Consider the following 20,910-nt stretch of genomic DNA (forward strand, 5'->3'; position numbering starts at 1 on the left):
AGGATAAACCGACACTACTATCTCCGCGACCAACCTCTGCTTGGAGAATGCTACAACATAGGTTAGTCATATGAACAATTGACAAATCTGTCCTCCCGCCATCCACATGAAGTAAAGTCGAAAGATATTTACACGGATTTTCATTCTTATCTTTTTTAGACTAAAATATGGCGACGGTTGGGCAGCTCTTCGTACTTCTTACAATATGCTACTTGGCGAACGGGCAGGACGACGGGTGTAAGTTTTCATTGTTCCTCAAAACCTTACTTTCGCTTATATGTAGACATTTCATTTCAGTTCAATACCCAGGGACCTAGCTGGTAATTTCACACGGTGGTGCCGTGCTCAAGGAATTGTTTAAAGCACCACATGACGACAGTGTTGTACAAAGCTGAAAATGTAGTTGCATCATTTGAGTTGATACTAGGTAATGTGAAATATCTAACGGAATCTCAATAAGAAATGTCTCATCACTCACTCACGAATGTCTCATAAAAGTGTTATCATGTAACGGGCGCATTTATGAAAAGCATAAATATCGGGAACTATTTTTAAAATGTGCAGCGACTTTTTAAACAGGCTTATGAGTTCATTGAAGCAATACATTGATTGAAATGTGTCTACGAATATGAAAATGTGCATATAGGAGTGTAACGTAACTATACTTTTATATGCTTTTATGTCTAATCTGAACTTTTCTTCCAATTCCCATGCTAATGATGATTCTAACATTCTAACTGAAATATTTCGGTATCATCTTAACACCTATTTTTTATGTTGGTTGTTCCCATTGTCATTGTATCAACGGATACCTTATCTCCCTACAAGTAGGTCCCTCTTGTTAACTTTGACTAAAATGCCCCCTTTCCGACGTCATGGTCCTGGAGCTGTGTGACTAACCTGTTAATAACCCTACCTAACCCCTAACCTCCCTCCCCTCTCTGTCTCTCTCCCTCTTCCACTAGCAGCAACCGGAGGCGGTTCCGTTTCAGACACTCTGTCTCCCGAGGAGGTCGTGTCGCCCAAAATCACGGTACAGCCATCCACCACCATCATTGACACTCATCGCATCGAGGCCTCCAGGCAGCTTAGGTGCGAGGCATCGGGAGCCCCGGAGCTTGTGTACACATGGAAGAAAGACGGGCAAGATTTGGTTAGACACTGATGTTGTACTACTTCTTTTTGTATTTTTTAAAGGGTTTGAGTTTGATTTATTTTGCTTATTTGGTCTCGGTTGTTTGTGTATGTGCACCGTCAATATTTCTTCCATGATCCAGTCGACACGCTGCTTCTTATTCTTTACTTGGACTATGCTTAACACAGATAAGAGGATCATAGCTATCAATGATTATTCGCGAGATATACTCACTAATTCCACAAATCATGACATCTATGTCGAACGTTTCACTCCAGGGTACCAGAACCCCTCCCTACGCCTTTGACGGCGGCAACCTGGTGCTGAACACCCCTCAAAAGGACGCGGACAGTGGAAGTTACCAGTGCCTTATCACTAACGACTATGGAACCGTTATCAGCCTGCCAGCCCAAGTGCGATTCTCCTGTAAGTCGACACATCAGTACTGATATAAGGAATAAGGGGATATGTACTGTCTTCTTTCTATGATCCAATCTTCTATTCATATATAGAGATAATTGCATAACTGTTCTCTACTTCAACTGAGATAACAAAACAAAGGAAGAATGCAATATGAGAGAACGCAATAGAATTACGGTAATTGACTTGAAAAGTACATTAATTAGATAGGAATTTCAGGTACATAACTGCCATACAACTAAAGGTTTAGTGTCACCTTTTGTTTTGGCAATTATTCAAATTCTGATACTTAACATAAAATATGTTTCTTATCATTATCATTGAATACGGTCAATAGCTTGGGGATGTTCTCTCTTGCAGTTGTAAACGAGTTTGCTGCTGGCGGTCGTGATGCGACCACAGCCATCGTCAATCAGGGTACAACTATGCTGTGTGCTCCGCCTGAGGCCTACCCAGGTGAGCCCACGGCGGTCTCTCCCCCCTCTCTCCCTACCTTTCTCAGTCTCTCTTAATCTACCTGTATGGCCAACTATCAGTTAATCTGTCCTTGTGTCAGTTTCTGTCTCTGTCTCTCTCCGCCGCACGCAGAAAACCTGTATTCATTGTAACTGTATTCACTTTCCTTAGGAATCCTGTTCCAGTGGGTAAAGGTTGGAGCAGAAGAACCGGCCTTCCAAGTAACTAACCAACGGTGGTATATATCCAAGAAAACCGGTGATATCTACTTCGCAACTGCCACAGCGGCCGACGCCGGAAACTATCAGTGTGTTGTTCAGGTCTCCACCGACCCAAACGCTCCATTCACTGATTTCAGTCCTCAGATGCAGTTGATCGTCAATGATGCAGGTCAGTTCATTCCGATATTGTCCATTCTGTATGCAATGGCTACTGATTCCCTTTGTGATATGTGTTAGTATTAACCACCAGTTAAAAGACAAAAAATTGAAAACTTCTTTACTTTAATTCATGAATGGATGTGTTACATCTGTGCGTTATAAATCACTAGATTGAAAGGCACACTGTTATCCCATTCTACAAAGTCTTTTGTAAGTCTATCTTGCTGTTTAATATGTAGCAGAAGATGCTATACATTGTTCCATGTATACATGTTGCCTAATATTCTTTTAAGTTCTAGTAAGTCTATTGTTAAAAAGGTCGTGTAAATTACAGTTATTGCACATTTTAATTATGACAGGCAGCGCTTTACATATTTTCTACCACAACCCCTGCTCTCGTTGCCTTTCAGCTGCTGGAGACCCTGCAACTATAGCAGCTGACTTACAGTTGCAGGAGCAGGACCAGGTGGTCGGTGTGCAGGGGACGAGTGTCCTGTTGGAAGGTTTTGCCTATGGAAAGTAAGAATCCGTTTGTATTAACATAGATCCTTAGGCTCAATCAATTTGTTTGGCTACCAGAAGCTGTATAATGTACACAAGTTGTGCTTTTTGACCTTCAACTTCATAACTTCTGTCTGTATGCTTACAAAACCAAACGTTTTCTCTGAATACAATCCTTACGTCATTCTTTCATCAGCCCAATTCCTGACCTGACTTGGACAAAAACGGATGCTGACGGCAACCCACTCCCCATGCCGAGTAAAGTTACGTACGAGCGGTGGAACCGTTTCATTAACATCTCTGATGTGCAGGCAGAAGATGCTGGGTATTACACTGTAACGGCTACCAACTCAGCCGGAACGGACAGTCAGAGAACCCAGCTCATCATAGCAGGTCGGACATTCAATGATGTTGACGTATTGTTTCACCAATTTACCACAAAAGTGTATTTGCTTATCTTGAGAAGCAACGTACTTTAATTAAATCTAACCAGCTATGAAGACGAAATATGCCAATTGTGTACTCAGTGTTTATGTTCTATGATGAAATATTTCCTGTGGAAGGCTTTTACTCTATAGTAGTTACTTCAGTGATGGAAATCCTTGACTTGACTCTAATTAGATCCACAATTAGATTGTTGTCTAGCTGATTAGATGTCAGCTAATATCTTCGCTGTGGTCTGTACGTGTACTACTTTGATACATTACGTAAGAAAGTGATGGACAGTCACTCCACTGGAATATGGTGAGTCTAAAAGGTTGACGTAATGTCCAGACTAATCATCCATAACTGGAATACAGAATTGAAAGAAATTTAAGTTCATTCAATCACTGTTCTGCCCTGTCCAGTAGCATTCCGACGGTGAGGCATACGGAAGATGACGCGTTCCTTTTCAGCATTCGTTTTAGGTTTTAACAGTTTAATGGAGTTTCTTGTTGGATGAAAATTCTAGATTGTTCACTAGCGATCGTCAAACTGCTTGAATACTATATTTTACAGGTAAACCAGTCATTGTGAAAGGTCTGGAAGACCAGAGCAAGGACCGCGTGCCAGGCGATAATCAGGTGTTCACGGTCAACTGGAGGAACAGTGGCGACGGCGCGCCGACAACGTGCACGTGGCTGCACGATGGCCATGTATGTCCGGTCTCGAGCTGCGCGGTGGCTATAGTAATCAGCGCAGTAGTGGTTTCTCGTTCAATCAAATAAACAATCAAAGTGTTTTTTTACTGTAAATGAAAAGTTTAAGCAATGCTTTGAGATTTAGTTGGGTAGAGGATGTAGAGGTTTTAGTTGGGTAGAGAAGTTGATCATCTCATGTAATTTATGCAAATGAGGATCTTATTTGTATCATCGATGAAAACATTTATGATGGAGCAGTCGCATGGGTTTGCATTATTTGGCGAGAGTACTATAAATCGAGTTTCACTATAAATCACATGTTTTCCACTTTTAACCAGCCTGTAACCCCCGATGATCGTAAGACAGTCCAAAACACCGCCACTTCGTCCGTGCTAACCATCAACAACCTGCAAAGAGAGGACAAAGGCGCCTATCAATGCCTGCTGACCAACAAGTACGGAGGCGTTCCGACATCAGCAGAGCTGAGAGTAGCAGGTGATTGTCAGAAGTTGTTAGCATGGAGGCGTGGCGAAAAGTTATTTGTAAACCTTGAATCATCTCCGTTTCATTTTAGCGAATGTTTGACATTGACTTTTGTACAGAAGAGTGGCTTTCACTGTCAACGATGCCAAAGCTGCGCATGTGACGGGCATTCCTCAGCTCACCTTCTGATGTTGATACATAGAACCACTGCCACTGAAATAATAAATATGCATTACATTAGACAGCATGTAATGGTCAACCTTTGCTATTATTGCCAACAATTCAGCTTCAAAAGTGTTAGTGATTTTCTTCTCATTTCGTTGATGATGATGATAATACATAGACCTACTGTATTGTTGCGTTTCAACTTTCAACTGTCTTATGAATCAGCTGTTCTAATATGGAAACTGCGGTGAATTTCGCTACATCGGCCTAGCTGACACCTAAATCCATTTGTTTCAGCCCCTGGCAAAGTTCCAAACATAGCGCCCTCTGACAAGGGAGATGACACCATAACCCTCAACTGGGACGAGCCCAAGACTGTGGACCCGATCACCAACTACAACGTCCTGTACTACCCAACGGACAACCCCGATGCCAGGAAGATTGTGAACACTGGTACTGATAGAACCGCGACGCTGACTGGTCTGACACCTAACCCAGATGCTTACACTTACAAAGTAGGCGGCACTTTGTTTTGTTTTTTCTGCTAGTAGAAGATTGCGGTTTGCTAGAGACATGGGTTTCATGTTTTTACAATAAACGATGTTCATCTTGATGATGGAATGTTGGTGTTGGTTGAGGAAGGAAGCTGCGTGCTGCTTAAATTTGTATTGTATTTACAAAAATGTTCTATCGCTACAAGAACATGTTGTTTCTAACCGCGCTTCTTGCATTCTGTTCCAGGTCCGTGCGGAGACGGCTCATGTCAGGGGACCGTACGGTGAGCTGGTAGGAACTCGAACAGGGGGAGCGGGAGGAGCGGGCGGTGCCGGAGGCGCGGGCGGAGGAACAACGGGAGGGCAGACAGGAGGGTCCAGCCTGTGGTACCTGGCCTGGCTCATCCCCCTACTCCTGTTGCTTCTGCTCTTGCTGCTCCTTTGCGTAAGTGTCAAGTCAACAGGCACTGGATCGCCGTGGTTCGCCATGGATAGCAAAAAATTGCGTGCGTAGCAAACGGGTGGTGGGGGTGGTGATCTGAATTCAACGTTTTAGGTAGCGATGTCAACCCTGTCATAGCCAAAAGCAGAATGGCAAAAAAAACTTGACCGGCGTTCTCCTTACTGTTAAGGTTGACATTGTGAATGTACTTGTTGTGTATGCACATGAAACAAACCCATGCCATGATACAAAATGTCAAAAAAACGTGGTGTGATGTAATGGGAAAAGAGTCACCTTGAGCATGTTTCACCTTTCTCTTACAGTGCTGTTGTTGCTGTTGGTATCTGGGCCTGTGTGGGAAGTATTGCCCCTGCTGTACCTGCTTCGGGTCCGGGAAAAGTAAATACGGCACAAAACCAGGATTCCACAAACGTACGATTTACCATACCAGTTTCAGTGATATCTACCTGATTGACGTATTCCATGCAAATTAATTTTGTAGGATGAGTATGTATTCTAATGAATGAGTCAAGTCTTTATGTCGTCACTCTTCATTCATCATTAAAAAAAACCTGTGGTAAATTTACCAAGACTCTTATCTTGCCAAAATCTGGAGGATCAACCTAAATTACCAAGTAGGTCGAGTGCATTCATATGCCTTTTCATCTATAATAACTACCTTAGTAAACAATACACTATTACCTCTAACAGTTGTTAGAGACGTAGAAGAATGCGTACTTTGTTTCAACCTATCAATGATGATTCATATTTCCACGTTCTCAGCCATGAGTCGGGAGCACCAGGACATGCTGCAGCTGTACCGGACAGACATCGTGGACAACGTGAATCACCCAGAGAGGATCACTGCCTACCTGGCATCCACTAACGTGCTTCCTCACAACATGGTGGAAGCCATATCCAAGTAATGCAAATCATGTTTTATCATCAAGCCAGGCAATGTTCACTATGGATACCTAGCAGCAAAATGTTATAAGCTCAAATAGTAACTGGATCTCTAACACTGTCACTTTTTGTCAACACAAGCTGAATCGGCACCAAAGCTGATTTAATGCTAATGCCATATTGTAGATTGAGCATGACAACATGAACAAACGGCATGATCCGTCCCTATCAGCAGCCCTGTTTGGCAGCCATTGGGTCTCGTCTCAGGTCGTTGATGATGTTCAATCTTACAAGATGATTGTCACTGAATTATGCCGATGTAAAGATAAATAATCATCATTTCTCATATACAAGATGCCAGTAACGGCAAATGACAAAGACCAAATGTTATACAGACAACAACCTGAAGTCAAAATCGGTGTGTTCTCTGCGTATCGCTGCTTGGCAAAAAGCGTTGTAATACACATATATTCTTATCTGATAATGATAAGATGGGGGTTCATTTACAGGCAGCGTACCCGCGAGGGCCATAGCAAGAAGCTGCTGAACGACATGAAGTTGGGAGGAGATGAGGCATTTGAGGACTACTGCACAGCTCTGAGGAAGGAAGAAAAGTTGGGCTGGCTGGCGGACACATTGGAGGGACCAGGTAAACTTTTACTGTCATGACGATTTCCAACTCAATGGCATTTTGATTCCTTGTAACATGAAAGTAAAGACTTCTTCCAATGGTATTGTAATTCTCTGCACACATTCGTTATGAATTGTAGGGAAAGAAACTGTCAAAAGAAACTAATGTCATTTCTGCTTTATAACATAATCTACCAAACTTCATTATCTTTTGGCGATATACACCAAGCGTCTTTAATTTGTACATTAAAAACATTACGTGGCGGTGCTGTGTGTTTTCAGGGTTGTCAGCTGATAAGAGGGAACTGCTGCTGCGCAACGGGGACTATCTGGTGGACAAAATGGACCCGGAATCAACTTGCATGTACCTCCAAAAGAACAAGGCATGTCTCTTCGTATTTACTATTGTGTGCATTGGGACATACGACATCAACAGACGAAACTTGGATATGGACGTGAATTAAAGCTGCAAGGAAGGAAGGTCATGTACTAAGCTCCTAATGTTACCACAACTTGTTACCCTACAATATGACCAAATTTAACGTTGACAATAGCAACGTAGCTGCCTTTGCATACCATAACCCATGCATTTGTTATGGTGCAGTCGTTACGGATTATTAAACAACATTCTGTGATGGTGTGTCGTTCAGGTGTTCACCAGCAACATGGTGGCCTACTGTCTGAGCGCCAACACAACAGAAGAGAAGAACAGACGGATTCTGCACCTGATGCAGTCCCGCAGCGACGCTGATTACGTGGTCTTCTGTGACGGCCTGAAGGCAACCGGAGGCACTGCCATTTTCGCCGGCCTCCTGCAAGGTACTTACAGCCATTTGTATTATTTATGGTTGTGATAAGTAATAGGGAAAAGGCAGTCGAAAATAAATCGTGGCCCGCTTTGATGAAAATTACTACGTTGTGAAGACGTGCAGCTTCTGCTGCACACTTAGTTCAGATAAAAGTGAGCACGAAGGTGGTAATCGTCAACATTTTAAAGGGCAACTCGCCTAAACAAAGTTCTCTCTTTCTCTCCACGAGTTCCTGTTTTCCAACATCCCTACAATTTGGTCCATGGAAGTCGGTAGACCGACTCGGAATAACCGCGGATAGTGAAACAATAAAATCCTTTCATCTTGTGATGTTAAGACTATCTCGGAGGGCATGACATGAGCTGATGTTAGCAACTGACACCTGCCTATACCCGCGCACAGGACATGGCGGTGGGACCCAGGCGATCAACATGCCGGCTGAGAAGGTGCCCCTACTACCCGAGACGGAGATGGACGGGGTGGATACCGCCTTTCACGGCATGCCAATGACTCAGATTGGAGGGATGAACGCTAAACAGGTCTCCGGTAGGAACACCCTTATTATATTTTCTCGTTCCCTTCTCATATCGGATTATAAAATGCACAATAGCAATGTAAATCAATTCTGTTTTCCTTGCAGATTGGATATTTGAAATTGTCACCTAGTCAAGTGCTAGTGCAACACTGGCCATTTTCAAGTCTGAATCTCCTGTATTCGGAAACATTACGTACTATGGTATGTGAAAAGAAGACTGGAGGTAGACATTTGATATCTGTTAGCCAAGTTACAATTCCCACTTCTCTTCCAGCCACAAACCCAATGTTGCTGAACCAGACCTACATGAACAGTAACGTCACTAACGTGTCCCGTCACGTGACCAGCCAGAACGTGGACCTGGTACAAAGCTCGAGGTCCGTCAAGGACAACCGTGGGTTCTCCTACTCCAAAGGCAGTGGTTCTGGTGAGTTGACACCATCACGTACTTTTCTCAACGCCAACTTCAGATGTTGAGACCGGTCGCTTACCAACCCTCTTTCGGCTGTATTTCCTATTCCTGTTTTAACGTTATGTCTGTCATCTTTTCCCTTTGAACCAAATTCAGATCATTTCTCGTCCGGTTAACATGACAGGGTTAATGTCGTCCTCTTCCTTTTCTTTAAAATTTCCAAACGACTTTGGTGGTCAGGTATTGGAGGTGTGACTATCGGTGAGGGAATGAATGGACAGGTCCATTACCGAAAACAGCAGGGGGACAACAGCTTCCAACAGAACAGCGGGACACTGCCGGGGAACCGTGACAGCCAGGCGGTCATGTCGGTCATGTGGGAATGTACGTATCAGATTGGTGCCAGTCTCTTTTATCTTGCACATTAAGTCCCCATCACCTCGCTGGGGAGGGACCCAGAATGGCACCAACAGCCTTAATATATCTATATACTGTAGGCATCCTTCCATCTTTCCAGATCTGTATACATGTACTGCAAAAAAGTAAATAGAGTGTGTGAAACCTTACTCCTGAAAATATTATAGAAAACAGAGTGCTATCACTAATTCTTCTTTGGAAAAACTTATTACAAAAGGTTATTACAATCCCATATTTAATCGTGATTTATTTAGTCAAAACGTTAACATAAAAGACGATGGATCGTTTTTCATTACAACTGGCAATTCATATTTTAATGGAAACAACTACACAATCCCGACTAACTGCACAGTAGTATGTAGGTTAGGAGTCAGCTTAAAACTCGTGTTGTTTTTTAATACAGCTGAGGACGTGGTTAGGATCTCTGAGGGGATGGAGCGTAGTGGGCAGGTGGCCGTGGAACAGATGATGAGCCCAAAAGGTTACGATGACGGGACAGCAAAAACAACCACAGGCGTTCCACGGGGACACCCTGTCATCCTGGAGGTCAAGGGCGAAGGTATGTCACCAACTCAACCACGCCACCAATTAGTACTAGCCAATTCTTGTCTACCACAAGTGTGCCAATATAGCAACGAGTGCTACAGGAAATAGGATCAGTGCACTGCTTGAGTTAATTCAAAAATAAAAACACTAAGGATGTCATTGAGCAATTCAATGTTTGGTCATGTAAAGGAAGATAAAGGTAACCTCCTCTGTCATAAGTATCTGTCTTGTCAGGGGCCCCTCTTTAAGTCTTTTTGACCATCAACGTTAATGGACTGACCACTGCGAATTGAATGAGACTTTACGTTTTTCTCTGAAAATTATGTTTCCATTGCAAAGATGAATGTTTGCATTGCAAAGATCTCTTTTACACTTTTGCTTCCATACACTGCATTGTTGAAAGTATTTATCATCATCTTTGCCTTCTGCACTTCTGTAGTGGACAATGTGAAGTGGCTACACAACGGACGGACCATGTCACCCAGTGCTGACTACGAGATGACTTCTGACGGCTCCAGCCATGTGCTGAAGATCGCCAGCATGTCTACCTCCAAGGACGGCACCTACACCTGCGAGGGGACCACGCCCGAGGGCGGGAGTCTGGCGTGTGACGTCATCATCCAAACATTCGACCACAGGAAGACCGCGCTTTGAAGACGATTTCTGATCCACCTTTTGTTTACCCTTAGGCTAGTGATTTTCACCTGAAATTTTCTAAACACAACTTCACCAGTCACTCAGTAGGTGGCTCTGACTAGAGAGGATGACTTACAGAAATATACTAAGATGTCAGCATATTTTTTCAGAGAAAGGGAGACAAATCAGTACCATCGAAATGATTAGAGAATTAAAGAAGTTATCAGCTGATGCCAAATTGTTGTGATAAGGCAGCATACACAACTTGAAATAAATTGAAATGTAAAATGTATTTTTCACAAATGATAGTGTTGGTGATTTTGTTTTGGTAGTAAGCAGAGTCCATTTTGCAAAAAAAAAATGATTGGGGACTATTGGAGGGTACTTGGACTTCTATATTTACAAAAGCATTATGTCAGGAGTTATTGGACATGGTTTTCTCTCAATGAAATCCAAAACAACAGAGACCCACAATGTAGTCCTTTTTTGTATCAGATGTATGTGCAGTGAATAATCATGATGAGTGGCAACAAGATGCACACAGTCACTTCTATACCTTCAAACTGTGAGTGTTGAGGCAAAATGTACATGTGTTGACAACATATCAAAGGGTACCAAATTCAACATGATATTTGAAAAATGATAATGATGGGTAACAAGATGGAAAAGTGATGGCTTTCGGTACAGAAAAGTTAATGATAGGAACAGAACATAAAATCAAAGAAATCCATGTACCAAGCAATAGGTGTAAATTTCAATGGTGAAACTTAAAACATAAATGGGATTCAACAGGGGTTTAAACACTTGTAAATAAGAGATTTTAGGTCTGGGTCTTGCAAATGTGAAAAGGGCTGCAATGATAGTTATGTCCTGGTAGTTATGACAAAAACTGTATACACAAGTTCACAGTTTCCAACAATGGAGATAACAATGTGCAAATGCCGGAGCACAAGGCAATATCAATCAGTCATTTGATGCTAATTGTTTTTTTTTTTTATATGGGTGGAACTAGATGTGGAGAAACAGGTAATACTTTGTTGTTGCAATTCCAAAAGTACTACCTTTAGCATTATAACTTTGCTTATTAAGCCCATTTTGTTCTTCAAATTCATGTTTGTTGCAGGATGCTTCAATAGTACTTTACTACATAGCATTAGGATGCTGCTTTTGTGTCAACAGCTGCTAGTTTGAGTATTTGTGGCAAAAGGTTTGTTGAAGGATAGGTAGAATACCTTATATTAGTTAAGTATTGTTAGAATATGAGATAATGCAAAACTGATTTTAAAGGGTGCTTTTGTTGTGTTACATTATCAGAGTAATGCCCAGCGAGGACAATCATCCTGGGTAAGAAATGCTAGTAAATTTCTATAGGTTTATACATATATATAGATAAATGTAGGAAATATTGCTAATTTTAGTAGAACTGCTAATTTAGGTAATGTCGTTGGTCCTTGCATCTCATCTCTCTTAGTAAATCTTGAATGTTGCAAATTTTAGGCTTTAGACATAGAAAAAGTTACTAAAAAACTAGGTTATGTTTAAAATGTCCAGATTATTTTTGCTTATGAGCTTGCTACAAGGGTGGGAGCTGATTGGATGGAATGTGTTTGATTCCTGAATAAATCTGTAGTTGTGGTATTTTGTTGTGTAGTGTGTGTCTTCAGTACCAGCTGTAGTACCACTGCAGAAGATGGCAGATATACAGGCATGGATAAGTAGTAAGTGAGCAGAGACAATGTAGACTACATACATGTATGTAAGTTTTTGTATGTGTATAGCCCTGTACTCCCTGAAGAAGCCATGACAGCTTAAACATGATAAGCTTTTAGTTTTATTCATTTTCTCCTTTTCCATAGTCAACAGTCATAGATACAATATATGAAATCATTCACTTGGTATAGAAAAAAATAAAAAAGCATAGTCAGGAACAAAGTCCCATTTAGCAGGACTGTGAAACTCTGTTGCTTTTAATCTGGTTAAAACAAACATCAATCTAAAAATGGAGTGCCAATTTTCTAAATCATCCAATACATGGTTTCTAAATTAAGTTATAAATCATCCTTGTATCTGCACAAGACTTAGTCTAAAGTTCCATAACTAAAAAATTTATTCCAAAATGAATAGACTAAGACAATAGTAGGAGTAGAGACCACGTACAGACGACAGGTTCATCTGAAGCTACTCATCCACAAGTTCCCCATAGTAGGCTGTGACTGTCTTCAGCTTCCTGTTCAGGAAATTCTGCTCCACTTCCACCTTCCCTCCTGGTCCTGCTAGTGACACAAGCTGTACAGGGGGCAGAAGAATATGAAGAATATGCTAAGCTATCATATACATACAAACAACGTTTTTAGCAACAGCGAAATACAGAAAACAAAGGACAAATCTGGAAAGCTGAATTATGGTAGGGATTGAATCTAGGTCAATGCTTCTTCTTGTTTCCTAATTACCTGCTCAACATCTGCATTTCTCGGCACAAAGTAAGCAATGTTGTCTGTAATCTGCTTGGTCTTCTCAAATATCTCATAGGTAAAGGTGTTAAGGAGTCATCATATTGAAAATCTCTTGCAATAGACAATGTCTTGTCCACACATCAACTTACAGGTTAGTAAGTTCTGAAAGTGCAACTCCATTCTTCCCATCTCCACAGTAACATCAACAGCATGTCCGAAATAGGAATAGTTTTATAATTGAACATAATACATTGTGCATACAAAAAGAGTCATATAAAATAAAACATGAAGTAGATGAAAAGGATATCCATCAGGAACGATCATAGTCTTGATGTCAAAGACGTCAGCTGTGAGGTAGTCTGGTCCCCCCCAGGGGGGGCTGAGGAACACCACATCAGCTTTCAGCCCCTCCGCCAGGTGCAGGTAGTCCCCCTGGAGAAACTCTATACGATCTGCCACTCCATATATGGCAGCATTGTGTCGGGCACACTCCAGCTTCACTGGGTCAATGTCTATGGCTATCACTGTTGAAGATAATTTGCATTCATGGACATATACACATAATCAGTAGTATACAGCAAAAGAAACAAACTTTATCATAACCCCTAATATCATATGGTACTACCATGTAACATCCAGAATATGTAATTTGAGTATATCTGGAAGCCACAAACTTGTGGCTCTCATGGTGTTTAAGATTTTGAATGAAAATATGAACAGTTAAGTTCAAGAAATATTGAGAGTGGCAACCAATGATACGCTTGGTAGATAACTTTATCAAAGTTGACAGCTCTATTGCAATATGTAAAATATTGTCACAAGCCTATTAAGCATTCTAAAATCAAAGCAAAAAAGTCCCATAAGCTACTCACCCCTCTCACAGGTGAAGGCAAACTGAATGGCATTCCCTCCCACTCCACAGAAGGCATCTATGATCAGGTCACAGCGGCATCTCTCTGCGATATGATGGGCAATCTTCTCAGGAGTCACAGAAAACCAACCCTCTGAAACATGGGATACACAAAACACACATAATTGTCACAGTATTCTTTTACTGGGGAAAAATGCATCAGACTCTGATATCATAATACATGTACATGCTGCAATCAGTTCACATATTACATATTTGAATACAGGAGACTTTGTATTCAAAGCTTGACTAATGTTTCCCCATCTGATAAAGTTGTTAGTTCAAGGACTTGTAGCAGAGCTTTTGAAGCATCAGTCAGATTTAAACATACATGTAGCTGCTGCATTTACCTCTGTCCATCTTGATGCCATGGTCAAATCTGGAGAAGAGCCTGTACCTCTGTGCCCAGTACTTCATTATCTCAGGATCATCTTTAACATCTGGTGGCATGGGGAGTGGAGGAGTCATTGGTCGTCTTCTTCTCTTCTTTCTTCTTTTCTTGAGCGGGCTTGTGTTTATACCTGTGGTATCAACTACTGGAGCTTTAGGAGATGGGAGAGTTGGACTGTCCCTTATACATGGTGTATCATCTGTTTGTCTGTCCCCCGTTACCTCTGTGTCAGTTTGGCGTGCATTTGTTATTTTACATGAGAGAGTGACATTGTCTGAAGAGTCGCTCTCACTTCCTGTCTCTTCAGTTTCACTTTCGTCTTTCTTGGTTTGCACGGGAGCTAATGTTGTCTCCTTGCTGATACTGTCCTCACTTTCACTATCACTTGAATCTGAAGAGCTAGAATCCTCTTCTGATGTTAGATGTCTGCTTTCCTTTTCTGCCAAGAAAGGTTTCCGTGCTTCGTTATCTTCTGCCTGTGATGTGGATGGTTGGGAGTCTAAGTCCTGAGATGAGTCCTCAGTTCCTGTTTCTGGATATTATACAGAAGATGACATTTTCAGAAGTGGGCACAAGTAAAACAGCAAATTCTAAAATGTCATCATTCAGATAATATAAATACAACTAATAACAATACATATGCACTGGACACCACCATAGACATTGTGTATAACATATGCTTTAAGACATACATAAAAAATGGGTACATATTTCACACTAGTTGAATGTAAAGATGGAATGATATTTGAAGCAAAACAAGTTGTCCACACATTTATGTACTCCTAAGAGTCTTGACTAACCCCCACACAAACATGTGAGGGCCAGTTATAATTCCCAACCCTAACTCTGGATTCTACCACATTCTGCAATACAAGTTGTTGAATATTTGGTAAATCATAGGTAAAGTCAAGACACCTTCATTGGCGACAGCCTGCAGGAAGTCCCTGACTCTCCCTACCACTGGGCTCGTCTCATGGCAGCTCACCTCCCCAGCCTCATCAAACCTGGACAGGAAAGGAACAATAGGCAAGATTCATGTCATGTCTGCAATGCTTTACTCAGTGTGTACTGTGTTGACAAAGTACTTAACATTACATAGATATAAAAATGCTCATGAGAGAATCATTGTATGTAGATAGAGATATCATACAAAAGACTGCCTCAGCTGATATTTTCCATCCTTTGGCATTCCACAGAATTTAGAGATGGTGTAAAATAACGACAGTGATACAAGTACATGTTGAAAAAAATATTGTACAGTATTATCATGTTGGATAAATCTTTTCCATCATTTCAATCCTATGTGAAACATGAATTCCCACAAATTGACCAATCTATTACAAGCTTAGTTGTAAGGTAACACTAACCTGATATGTGTGCGGCTTTGTGTGTGGATGTTCAGCATCTTGGAACGCTTTCCAACTTTTCTCTGGTGGAAGTTCACATGACTATGAGAAAATCTCGGCAAGTCCTTGAACCTGATCAGGAGGTATATGAAAAGGTAAGCAGCACATCCAAAGTAAATAGTTGTAAAAATGGCGTTAACTAGCATCTTTCATTCTAGTTTTAGTACAACTGCCATCCACTGTTACATATATAGCTGCATGTACATTGTAACCTTATGTCCAATTTTTACCTTGTAGCTGGTGGTCGAGCAAATTTGAGGCCAATGACACCAAAAGTCGACTCCATCTTTGCAGCTGGGTCAGAGCTTGCTTGGTCCTGTTTTGTGGGGTCAGAGGTCAGCTCTGTCTCCTCTACCACTTTTTGTTTACTGGTTTCCTCGGCCTCTGCTGCTGGTGTTTCCTCTTCATCTAGTTCATGACTAAAAGATAAAGCAACCTTGAATCAAGGCACAGCTTAAAAAGATGCCAAGAAGATATACTTCGCAGGGATTTAATTTTGTGGCAGGGAAAAAAAATGGCTGTTGTTACACGTACCTCCTTTTCATCTTAATTGGTCGCTCTTCTGGAGGGTCCTCATCACCATCTGTGTTACCATGGCGACTGCCACCTGGTGCCCCAAGGATGACCGTTGTCCCAGGCTTTGATGTAGACTGACCATCTAAGGACCAGAGACATCATTCAGATTGTGTTGCAAGTGAAATTTCTGTTTTGCTACTGTTACTCGATGGCTATGGTTTTGAGATTTATCACATATCAGTAGGTGGAGACCCTTAAGTCCACTGGTAAGGAGGAATCCATAAGGCCATACTGACTTGATTATATGGATGACATCTGTATGTGCATCAATTTTCATCCATTTCCTAAAGAAAAGTTTGCAACAATACTGTAAGGTTTGCATCTGTTTTGTGCAAGCAATTGTTTTTGCCATGTGCAGCAAATGAGTTGAAAATGTATTTCAAGTCCCAACTAGATTCCACCAAAGTCAGAGAAGAAGACACAAAAGAACAAAACAGAATTTATTGATAAGTTAACCATTATCTGTGTGTTCAACTTCCCTGACCACTAAGATTTGGGGCCAGCTATTATATTTCATTTACATGCTTGTATCAGTTTTAATCAAATCAGTGTGGCTAATTCATGATATCCAATAGATACGTGTAGTATGACATTTTAAAGTTATATCTTTACCTGAATCCGGTCCAGTTTTAGTTGATTGCTGCTTCCTTTTTTCTCCAGTTTGGCCATCACTGGGCTCTGCATCCTCTGACAGGTAAGTAGTAACAGGTTCTTTTATTGTTTTCCAATGGTCAGACTTTTCACTGCCCTTTTCAATGCAGTTTTCTGAGTGGCTAGCCACCTGTTTCTGTAAATGATGAGGTATGTCAAGCATGGAGTTTGATTGGGCTGTTCTGGTTTCCTCACATGATGACACATTGACACCTTTCTGATCTAAGGAATGTGACTTTGATATGAAACAAGATTGATCAGTGGTGATCTTTCCCAATGTGGAAACTTGACATTCTGGACCAGGATTACTTTCCTCTGATTGGACTAATCTCTCCTCCCCAGTTTGATCCCACCAATCAGCAGGCTGCTCCTTCCCTCTCCAGTACACAAACTGCTGGTATATTTGGTAGTAAACCTCCCACCAATGTTGTTCCCACAGTTTTTGATCCTCCCCAACACCAGCCTCCATTGTCTCTGCTTCTCCTACTGGTGCAGGATTTGTAGGTACATGTAGGTCCATTGATTCTTGGTGAGGAAGCAACATGTCAATGTTGCTCTCCGCCTCAGATTGACAACGTTCTGTGGGCACCATGCTTGCTGAATGATGACTATTACAATGTTCTTGGGAGGATGTGATCTGACTGTCCAGCTGAGAGTAATCTGTATCACTCCTTTCAATAAGCTCTGTTGCACCTCCAGCGGTCTCTGTTGCTTGGCAACTACTAGTACTTGTCTCCCCAGTGCTCCCAGGGTGACCATTGTCACCATGGTTACCTGTGTACTCTGGATACCTCTCAGACCAACTCTGCCACACAAGGTATTCCCCGTAACTTGTCCAGTAGTCTTCCCACTGCTGCTGTAAGTCAGCACTGGAGTCTTCCCTATCTGTCAGTTGTTGTGAAGTTAGCAATTCTTCTCCAGGCCCTTGAAACTCACCATTGTAGATATTTTCCACCTCAGCAGGGCAGTCAGCATCAGAATACTGTTGGCTGTTGTGGTAGGCATGGTTCTTTTTACTTCTTGAACTTCTTGACTTTTGCCTGCTCCTGTTGCCATAATGTTGAGAGTTTCTTGTCTATATGGGAATGGACAAACATAGGTGTAATACCAGTACAACATGGTCAATAATATATGTCTAGACACAGCATTACCAAAGTTTTGAACATGTCATTACAATACTTGTTCATTCTGTGTTGTACAATCTCCATCCAACAGGATAGAATGTACATCAACAAATTTGAAGACTGATAATTTTTGCTTCTTTACTTAATCTTTCTGTACATCTATACTTCCAACACAATTTGATGAAACCATATTCTAGCGATTCTCATCAATATTTTCAGGGATCAATACAATTTGGCCCTTTACCAATTTGGCCCAGTCAAACCGGCCCAAAGCCCTGGTCAACTCGGGTCAACATCCTTGTCAACTCAAAAAGGATTAGGGTTGGGGTTAGGCTGGTAAGGGTTACGGCGCTAGGCCAAGTTGACTAGGGTATTGGGCCAAGTTGGTCTGATTAGCCTTTGGAGGAGTTGGTAAAAGGACGAAGCTGAGCATCCAACATCTATATTTCCCACCTTTTGGGCGCTTGTTCTGTCCCCCAGAAAGCTGGTGGGCAGTCCCATCGCCAACATCATGGCCATCTCCTCATCAACATCAGCACCGGCCTGCTTTTCCGACTCTCCTATATCTTCATAGGCTTCACAAACACATTCCTCCGAGGATGCAGCAACATCGTCTTCTTTTGGTTCTGACTGAATGAACAGAGTACCCCTCAAATTTTTCTGTCTAGTGTCTTGTGTATCATATGTCCCTGTGTGGTCACTAGAGCTCCTCAAACTGTCAGCATCCTCCACATTACTGTCCTGAGATGACTCTATCCCATTCATCAAACCTTTCCTGCTTGGATCTGTACAGCATCGTGACTGGTAGACTTCACAGCTGGGAATGGTAGCAACATCTCCCTCATGACCATCCTTACTACCATGACAAATATCTGAAAATTCTTCACTTTCCTCTTCACAGTAGTTCTCGCTACCTGTTGTGTCCTGTTGACTGACATTTTCACCTTCACTTTCACTATAGCTTTCAGCTTTGCCCTCCAGTCCCAACTTATACTGCCAGAAGTCACTGAATGCAGAGATCAAGAGCATTGTTTTTAAGCCATTTCAAAAGAAAGTCTGTTGATTACTATAAGTATAATACAACAATTCGTTTTATTTTCAAAGCATTATACATACCAGTATATCATGCTTGTAACGTTATAATGCACAATGTGTCAATCCATGTCAAATGAAGAATCAGAGTTGCAGCTATTAGTTGACCTGATTCTTGCTTACCAATGACTCAGGTATTACTGTACACATAAATGCATCTAGTGACACAATTGATATGAAAATTGAAATGGTTTTAAGTGCTTTGCTGGATGTGTGCAATACTACAATAAATTGTGCATCAAGCTTAGCAAGGTGATCAAGGCAACTAGTATTTGTGAATGATCATGTCAATTTGATTATTCCATTTTTCCATTGTGTGGTGTTACATGTTTATGCTAGTTGTTTTGTTAGCATTTATTGCTGTCATCATCCTGGCACAGAAAGTTTTAACTTACTTCAGAAACACCCTTGTACAGCAGCAGGTCACAGCCTCTGACCTCTGACCTCCATCCAGATACATCTTGATGTCTGCCACACGCTGCCACTGGAAGTTGAACGGCTTCATACCCCAGTCTGACTCAAACATGTTACAGTAAGTACACAAACAAGTAGCAACTCCAAGTCCCCTAGCCTGACGCGCCCAAACGTTTTCTAAAAAAGTTAAACATATCTTTTTACCACATTATTACATATAACATATAAACGTAATTTTAGTAGTGTAGGTGGTTGTTGTTGCTATGAAAAGACCACTTGTCGCTTCGTCAGCTTCTACTTGTCTCTTGTAGTTTCCACGCTCAGTGCGTCGACTAGCCGACGTGATCGATGTGCCCCCCTCCCCACAATATTTGTAAAACATGTAATGATGGACCTCATTATCCACTGTTGAGTAAGATTTTCAAAATTTTCAATCACATCTAAGTAGCACCCTTATTAACTCACCTTATGATATAAGAAAATAACGTGACAATGAAGTCGCTGCAGCAAAATTAACGTCGCCAGGTGATCACCGGTCTACTATCACATGGAGGCGGCCATTGTGATCAGACGAATCCACTTTTGAAAGGGGTAGGCAAATGTTGTAGACAGAAGATGTTCGGTTCCGTTTCCATAAGTTTGACCTACAGTACTAAAAAGAAATAATGTTTGAAAAAAGAAATAATCATTGTCCATGCTGTCTGTAGCCGCCACGCATCAACAAATGATGCACGCGACCGATTGATATTCATGGCCTTTAATACCGATACTTTTTAACCTATGTACCGGGCTGTACCACTGGGGATTGGCATGAAACTTGAGTAGCTTATTTGACGACTACAAATACGGTGAGTGTATCTGAAACTTTGGTAACGTTAGGGTTTGAAAATTGCAAAAATTTGCTTTCAACCTTGTCCATGTACGACATAAATGAAGAAAATGTTCTGCTTAAGTGGTCCAGTTAGTTGCCATTGGTACAAATGTGCTGAGGTAAGGTAACGTTATAAAGAAAACTAGATAAACATTCGTAAACTCTCATTTGGCAGAGAGGCGGGATATTGGCGACGCCTCAGGGGTCAGCCTAATACATTTGTAGTATAGTGTGTGACAAGAATTCACAAAATTCCAGGAATTTTTCCACAGACATGTCAGGATTTTTTGTTGTGTTATCCATTTAGAGGGGAATGACTCGAAGATGGGTTGACGGATCTTCATGATATTTGGAAATTCGAATCTACGTAGATACTAAGATAGTCTCAGAGATGCCTTTCACAATTAACGTGTAAATGCTAACCATGCAAATCATGAGCTAATTCGCATAATCAATGAGGACAGTTTGTAAACACACTGCATTTCTGGTATAGTATGCTAAAGATTATGCCACATGTAACTCAAAAAGACAATTAGT

General features: G+C 41.4%; 3 protein-coding genes across 3 annotated transcripts in view; 2 read left to right on the forward strand and 1 right to left on the reverse strand.

Annotated features, from left to right (window-relative positions):
* Nucleotides 1-10,767, forward strand: part of LOC118409380 — a gene marked incomplete at its 5' end in the record, with an annotated part of 14,605 nt that extends 3,838 nt beyond the window's left edge. Inside the window, 21 exon segments of the mRNA XM_035810370.1 lie at nucleotides 160-237; nucleotides 966-1,153; nucleotides 1,414-1,561; nucleotides 1,916-2,011; nucleotides 2,183-2,401; nucleotides 2,802-2,910; nucleotides 3,089-3,285; nucleotides 3,892-4,028; nucleotides 4,352-4,508; nucleotides 4,959-5,176; nucleotides 5,403-5,600; nucleotides 5,921-6,029; nucleotides 6,381-6,519; nucleotides 7,010-7,149; nucleotides 7,413-7,513; nucleotides 7,781-7,949; nucleotides 8,342-8,485; nucleotides 8,749-8,901; nucleotides 9,127-9,270; nucleotides 9,707-9,862; nucleotides 10,289-10,767. Coding sequence (XP_035666263.1) covers nucleotides 168-237; nucleotides 966-1,153; nucleotides 1,414-1,561; nucleotides 1,916-2,011; nucleotides 2,183-2,401; nucleotides 2,802-2,910; nucleotides 3,089-3,285; nucleotides 3,892-4,028; nucleotides 4,352-4,508; nucleotides 4,959-5,176; nucleotides 5,403-5,600; nucleotides 5,921-6,029; nucleotides 6,381-6,519; nucleotides 7,010-7,149; nucleotides 7,413-7,513; nucleotides 7,781-7,949; nucleotides 8,342-8,485; nucleotides 8,749-8,901; nucleotides 9,127-9,270; nucleotides 9,707-9,862; nucleotides 10,289-10,503 — 3,207 coding nt within the window. The 3' untranslated portion in view covers nucleotides 10,504-10,767.
* A 1,536-nt stretch (nucleotides 10,768-12,303) lies between these two features.
* On the reverse strand, nucleotides 12,304-20,260 carry LOC118409381 (trimethylguanosine synthase-like). Its single transcript, XM_035810371.1, has 13 exons — nucleotides 19,968-20,260; nucleotides 19,484-19,601; nucleotides 18,450-19,002; nucleotides 16,834-17,947; nucleotides 16,180-16,303; nucleotides 15,876-16,064; nucleotides 15,607-15,717; nucleotides 15,155-15,243; nucleotides 14,199-14,771; nucleotides 13,811-13,942; nucleotides 13,246-13,462; nucleotides 12,936-13,014; nucleotides 12,304-12,771 (listed from the first exon to the last, which is right to left on the reverse strand). The coding sequence occupies exons 2-13, from the start codon at nucleotides 19,591-19,593 to the stop codon at nucleotides 12,664-12,666; spliced, it is 3,399 nt and encodes a 1,132-aa protein (XP_035666264.1). The 5' UTR covers nucleotides 19,594-19,601; nucleotides 19,968-20,260; the 3' UTR covers nucleotides 12,304-12,663.
* Nucleotides 19,543-20,910, forward strand: part of LOC118409382 — a 9,316-nt gene continuing 7,948 nt past the window's right edge. The window contains exon 1 of the mRNA XM_035810372.1: nucleotides 19,543-19,620. Coding sequence (XP_035666265.1) covers nucleotides 19,553-19,620 — 68 coding nt within the window. The 5' untranslated portion in view covers nucleotides 19,543-19,552. The remainder of the gene's footprint in view (nucleotides 19,621-20,910) is intronic.

The sequence above is a fragment of the Branchiostoma floridae genome, chromosome 2 (genome assembly GCF_000003815.2).
Source record: "Branchiostoma floridae strain S238N-H82 chromosome 2, Bfl_VNyyK, whole genome shotgun sequence".
In the NCBI taxonomy this organism is placed as follows: domain Eukaryota; kingdom Metazoa; phylum Chordata; class Leptocardii; order Amphioxiformes; family Branchiostomatidae; genus Branchiostoma; species Branchiostoma floridae.